At 40.6% G+C, this 7,099-nt stretch overlaps 1 protein-coding gene across 1 annotated transcript; it reads left to right on the top strand.

Moving 5' to 3' along the window:
* The first annotated feature begins 802 nt into the window (after positions 1–802).
* On the top strand, positions 803–6,867 carry LOC108710159 (beta-1,3-galactosyltransferase 2). The gene is made up of 2 exons (XM_041587242.1): positions 803–1,044; positions 5,647–6,867. The coding sequence occupies exon 2, from the start codon at positions 5,665–5,667 to the stop codon at positions 6,721–6,723; it is 1,059 nt and encodes a 352-aa protein (XP_041443176.1). The 5' UTR covers positions 803–1,044; positions 5,647–5,664; the 3' UTR covers positions 6,724–6,867.
* The last annotated feature ends 232 nt before the right edge of the window (positions 6,868–7,099 follow it).

The raw sequence follows: 7,099 nt of genomic DNA, 5'->3' as shown, positions 1-7,099 counted from the left end.
TTTTTCCTGCAAAGGAAATTGTACTGATATATGAGGGGAAAAAACCTGTGCGGATTTGGTCGGAGGAGTTTTCAGAAAATAATGAGATAAATTCGGACTTTGATAAATGGGTCTTTTGATGTTCAAAATGTCAGATTCTTGTTGAGTGCGGTACTATGTTACTTTTTATATATATGGTGTCTAATAAAAGGGCAGCCAAGTTTGGGAGTTTTACTTTGAAAGCAGCAAGTAAGTTGCAGATAAAACTTAGTCCCTTTGTAAAATGTATAATGAAGCAATAGAATTCTTAATGAATCAGATGAAAATTGAGCGTAGGACTGGCCAGATATGGGATGACTGTGACGTAGTTGTTCAGCTTAAATATATTGCAATATATGGACAAACAATCCCTGTGTTGTTTAAAGGGTAAGGCATTTTTCAGTAGCAGTATGCACAAAATGTCTCTGTCTTAAATATATTGATAATGGGTTGAGTGCAGAGGACCTCTTGTAGTTGACTATATATATATATATATATATATATATATATATATATATATATATATCGAAATTTTCAGAAGAACCAGCACTCCGTAATATACCGTGATAGACCGTGATACAAATATATATATATATTTATTTATATACGTATATATATATAGTCCAGCGCTCACAGGTCTTCCAAACATGCTCCCAAAGTACTTATGGAGTGCTGGGTTATTATTTATTCACTGGACATATTGTTACACTTCATTTTTTTAATATTGTCTACCAGGGCTGGTCTATTGGGGCAACAGTGGGGCTCTAAGGCCCTAGGCACTGACCTGCTTTGCCTACACATATTTCTTGCCCTAATTAGACAAATATTCCATACTGACTGGCATCTCAGCTCTACGGCTCAAGGTCACTTTGGAAAAGACAAGTCACATATTGCCAAGAGGTGGAGAATAAGACTCATCACTCAGTACCACTCCTGTATATGTATCACTCCTTCATTCAGCACCAGGTGCCTCTTTGCTCTGCATTTACCATCTGAGATCAGCAGCTCCTGCAGGCTGGTTGCCAGGTAAGTGACCTTAGTAACCCCCATTGTGAGATGGTCTGGACCTGCCTGTACCTACTCTCCCAATAATTTCACCCCTAAGTGCTCTGTTCATCACCAGCTGCTAATGCACCTTTATAGGGTTCTGCAATAATTCTCTCTTTTTATCTTCCTCTATCTCTCTCTTCCTTTCTCTTGTAATCTCTATTTCTAATCCATCTCCTTCAATGCCTTTAACCCCCTGTCTGCCCCAGTTGTTGTTTCACTTTGCCACTAACAGGATACTATTCATTTCTTATTTTATCACTTTCTTATTTTTTTGGGGGGTTTATTGACTTTGGGCCACTGATTTATATTAAGGCCGGGATACCCTGTATATGTATAATTCCAGCACAGACCACTATTAGTGAGGGCATGATAAGTGGTACTAAATATGGCTTTATTCCAGTTCTACCTGCTCAAATATTTAGCAGGTGGTAAAACTTGTTTATATTTAGTCATTGATGCCCTGCACTAGATTCATTTCTCTCCATCCTGGACCAAGTTGTGCCCCTGACCTTCTCTTTCTGTCTGTAGGAGTCAGCTCAGGGCACCGGGGCATTACCTGATTTGTTCAAGGTCTAGACTGCAATTGCCGCAGCCCCCGACCTCCATCCCTCGCCTCAGTCTCGGCCCCGAGAAGAAAAAAGTTATGCCAGACAAATTCTTAGGACGACTAATCGTCCCACAATGCCTTCCCGCCAGCAAGAATATGAATGGGGGATGGCATAAGAATCGCTTTGGATTTCCGAAGTAGCCTGAAGTTGCCAAACGAGGAAACTTCGGGCGATTTAGCAATATACTGGGCATACCGCCAGTGATTTCAATTATTAGCAATGGAGAGGCATTTTCCAGAGAATTGATGCTCGGAGTCGCATAAAAAATTGCGGGCAAAAAAGGGTTGGGGAAAAAAAGGGTTGGGGAATCCTGATATAAACTATAGTAGTGTTTCTGGAGGAATCACGCAGCTTTTATTAGTGCAGGGCAACACTACATTCCTTCCATTCTGGCATAATCCTGCATTACACAAAATTAATTCTTTCTTTTCTCCTTTCATAGTACTGGATAACAGGGGTATGACCAAAGAGACAGCAGACCCTGTTGGTGAGGTGCCTGGGAAGTATAGGGGCCCAGTGGTGAAATGACAAGATAATGCTAATTTTTTAATAAAACCTTAGATAGGGATGAAAGCAGCAGGAATTAGCTCATACCCCCCCAACATTTTGGAAACAAAAAGAGCGACAAAAAAGTTGCTGCTCGACATTTTTTGACAACTCCCATTTTTGTGGCCACACCCCCTAATCACCATGTTAATTTTACAAAATTTCGCAGGTTCTAAAAGTTTGAACATATTTTTGTGGTTTTTTTTCAGTTATTACAGTTTTGCTATTGAAGATGAATTGCCCTTTAAGCTGCGAGTCTAATTTTCCCAAGGGACCTCTTATCTTATATTGTTACAATTACTTATTTGCTTATCTCAAAATTGTTACAAATGTATCTAATATTCTGTTGTGGCTGTTCTGAGCTCTCTGCCAAAAGCCAATTAAGTTAGAAACTTTGTTTCTTTTTCTGGCTGTTCAGTGCAGAGAAAAACAGGACTTTCCAGTACAAATGAGGGACTGCGGGTTTTGCTGTTAAAAGAGGGACTGTCCCTCTAAAAAGAGGACAGTTGGGAGGTACATTAGCTATACTAAAACTAAATGCACCAAACACGCCTGCAGTTGTATAGTTAGTAGTTCATATGCAGAACAAACTAGTGCTGAAAAAGTGAACAGTGAAAAAATAGTTATTCTAATAGGCAAATATGTAGGTTCCAGAATAACACCAGATTGTGCATATATAATAGCATGGATCATACCTAGAACTTGTAGAGAAAAATCTGTACTCACAGGACAAGTGTAGTTACTGTTATTGTGTACACAAATTCCAAATATAAGCACAAAGTTCCTTACTCAAAGTAACAGGAAGATGAATATATTAGACCAGCAATAAAATTGTATTACATTAGTAAACCTCTAGAGAATTCCATTATTGGAAGAAAAATTTAGATTGACATAATTTCCCAGCAGACAAGGAACAAGAATGGCAGGATTTGAAGGAATGTTAATGACCTGTTATTTGGATTATTTTATAGGATTAATTATAGTTGCAAGATTTATAGATCAATGTCTTATTGCTAAATATGTGTATCAATAGAGGGTGTGGGGATTTGCTCATACTGGTATTGGTGGAGTTAAGGTGGAGGGGGGTTGTGCGTCACCCCTTGGGAACCCCTTGTCCGTCACCGTATATTATAATTGTGTATCAGATTTTTAATTACACCCTCTTCAGGCTTCATAGTCCCATTAGGAGTCTTTAAAGACATAAATGCAACTGGATGGTATCCATATATATAAGTGAGCCCCACACTTGGGTGTGCTGGAGAAGGTGTATGCTGGTTACTGTGTGTCTTCTGAAACCCAGTGTTTAGGGGACAACTCTCAGCGACTCGCAGCCTCTGAACCAAAAATAACGTTTAGTTCTTCTCTGGAGAGACAGCTGGAAAAAAGATCACACGTAGAATATTAGTCGATTGAGAGGTTTAGCAAATGATCAGATGTCTCTTGCAACAAGCGCACTTCTTTATTGGATGTTGAAAGCAACAGAGAAGGAATTGATCAATGCACATTCCCTGGTCCTGTCACAGATGTCATCTAGTATTTATGCAAGTGTATGTATTTAGAAAAATAGGGGTTTTAGTTACAGTCATAAAATTGGTAAGCCACCATACCACGTCAAGGTAAACCCCATACGGTGGTCCTATTTATCTCCAGTCGTAGTATTCAAAGGCTGGCACCTCCCTGCATGGTAGCACTAGCATTTCATGGGATAAGTGTCTCCTGACCTGGGCATTGCTTTCAATCAGAGGGCTTACCCACGGAGGGATTGATCCAGTGTCGGACTGGCCCACCGGGATACCAGGAAAACTCCCGGTGGACCAAAGTGTCAGTGGGCCTCTCTTGCTTCTAAACATTTGCCCTATTTCATGGCCATTCCCTATTTCTATGAGAATAAAGAGGCTAAATAGATGGAAGAATAGGTTATAGTATGTAAAGAAAAGAGACTAGGAAAATAGAGGTTGAGCAAGGAAAGGAAGAAAATAATACTTTGAGTGGGCCCCTGGTCTCAAGGTTTTTGGGTGGGCCCCTGGTCTAAGGGTTTTTGGTGGGCCCCTGGTGTCCCAGTCCGACACTGGATTGATCAGACCACAGCATTGGTTCTACAGGCTTAATCCTCCCCGGCTTGTGGCTTTTAAGAGAGACTATGATAAGATGAAGAAGGGGTCTCCATAAAGTAGAGTATTTACTCATCACATTAGGGAAGTGGCCCAGGTGCACCTCCCTGAGCCCTCAGCAGGGGGAGCTCTCTTTATGAAATTTACCCACCTCCAAACACTGTATGTGGGAATTTACTCACATCGGTATTGGTAGAGTAAAGGCAGACATTGGTCAGGGGCGCCTGTTATGTTTTGGGTAGCCGAGGATGAGTAGAGTATAACAGTGCTTTATTAGCAGAGTCATGCAGCCATTACACAACAGTAACGTTCACTTTTAAGCTACCAGGAAGTATTCACAGTATGTCTGAGCATAGTGACATCTACAGGCCATTTGTATAAACACCACAGCACCAAATTGTAGATTTAAAGTAGAAAAAAGTCTGTTCTGTAGAGTCGCCAGTTGACAGAAAAATTACACTCATTCATGTGGGGTCTAAACACAGTTTCCTCTACCCCAAACAAGGTAAGACACTGTACCTTAGAACGTCCAACTCATTTGGTCCTGCAGTATCTCATCAGAAAGCCCCCTCTCTTTCCAGTCTGTACCCAAACTGAGGCACCAGAATTCCCCCCAACATGAGTCAGCTGAGGATAATTATAAAATATCCTGGAGCCCATCACAATGTATATGCCATTCACTATTTTCTCCTGTGCCTTACAGGGGGAGGTATAAATCATCAATGGTGCCTGGAGTTTTGTGGGCAAGCGTCCTCCAAAGGATAAAGTTCTTACACAGTGTTTAACTGGGGGATGGTCTCTTCTAAATAAGCAGGTAAACTGGTACATTGCTGCCCTTAGATACCTTTTCCAGTATCACAACACCTTGCTTCCATCCAAAAGCCAGCAATGTAGAAATCCAAATGTAGGTGTGGATACAAACAAGCGCAGGCGAATCTGCCTTTATTCACGAACACGACATGTTTCGAGCTCTTGCTCTTTCGTGTTCGTGAATAAAGGCACAGTTTGCAGCAGATTCGCATGGTCTCTTCTAACACTCAAAATGCAGCAGCATGTGACGTCCAACATTTAGTTGTCTTTCCCACAGATGTTTTATGTGATTTTTTCCACTCATAAGGCTGGTTCTTCAATGCATTGCATGTTCTCAGACCCGGAACCTGGAACTAAATTATCTGGAATAGATCATATCAATCTGTTTTAGATACATTGATATTCTGAATACTGCATGAAACAATGTTAGCATGAATGGCATAAGCAATTGTCTTACTCTGGTTCACACTTTTGACCCAAGTTCTCTGCTCTTCTCCATACAGCATCATCTTGACGTTAGAATGGCTGCTGACCGTAAATTTTGGAGGTACTGTAAAATTTCAGTCATCGCTATATTCTCATTTTCTACAATCTACTTCTACATTACAAGGAGAGATCATCATCATATCTCATCTCCTTCACCAAACTCTCTGGAACTCAGGCTACAACCAAACAATCCAGAACTCAAGTTACAGCCAGCAGACAGCCCTGGTTTGCCCTTACCTTTGTCTACAAGACATCCATTGACACCCCCTTATCCTTATCCTTATAAGTTCCTCCTGAATCCGGAAGAAAAATGCCAGAAGCAGAAGCCCTTCCTTGTTTTACTTGTGATCGTAGAGAGCCATGATGCCAACACACGATTAACCATTCGGGAAACCTGGGGAAATGAAAGTAACTACAGAGATGTTGCTGTGGTCACTGTTTTCCTTATTGGTGTCCCTCTTTTTAATGTGGAGAGTAATCAGAAACTGTTAGAAGAGGAAATGAAGACCTATGGGGACATAGTACAGCAGGACTTTATGGATACCTATTATAATTTGACTCTTAAAACCCTAATGGGCATGGAGTGGATTTCTAAATATTGTCCTGGTGTCAGTTATGTAATGAAGATCGACAGTGATATGTTTCTCAATGTGGAATATCTTGTCCACCACCTCCTGCAACCAGGATTACCAGTCCGTCAGAACTACATTACAGGATTTATTATAGCCGATACAGGTCCTATAAGAGACAAGGAAAACAAATGGTATGTCCCTATGGAAGTGTATCCTAATGACACCTATCCCCCATATGCCACTGGTGCTGGTTATGTCTTCTCTGCTGATATGGCAAAAAAGATTTATGATGTTGCTCAGACAATTAGGGTTGTGCCAATGGAGGATGCCTTTGTGGGAATCTGTTTGTATGAACTGAAGATCCCACCTACTGACTCACCTCCTAATATATTTAATGGGTACAGGATAGATTACGACCTCTGCCAGTTTAACAAGTTGATCACAGTGCACAAGTATGAGGGGGATGAACAGCGGAGAGTATGGACGGACTTCTGGACTCAGAGGACAGGGTGCAAGAGCTAAAGACTAATATATTATGGGATCAATGTTACTTCTAACAAAGTGACTTTAGAAAACCCAGTTCTGCATATAAATAAAAAGGTTAGAAATGTCATGGTTGATCTTCATACAGTATATCGGACAATAAAACAGGAATTATTTATTATCTTTTTAATATATAGTGTGGACATGTTTACCCAGCTTTATTCAGAAATTGTTAATTATTTATACCAGTCCCTGCCCCAGTGGAGCTTACGATCTAAGGTCCCTATTGCATTTACACTGGGGTACATTTAACTAGAAGCCAATGAACGTGCCTGTTTGTTATGGAAGGAAACTAGAGGAAGCACACTTACTTACAAATTCTGTGCTGATAGGTTTTGCGTTGGAATCAAACTTA

Source organism: Xenopus laevis, chromosome 3L (assembly GCF_017654675.1).
Source record: "Xenopus laevis strain J_2021 chromosome 3L, Xenopus_laevis_v10.1, whole genome shotgun sequence".
In the NCBI taxonomy this organism is placed as follows: Eukaryota; Metazoa; Chordata; class Amphibia; order Anura; family Pipidae; genus Xenopus; species Xenopus laevis.
This window is presented reverse-complemented; position numbering and strand designations above follow the sequence as displayed.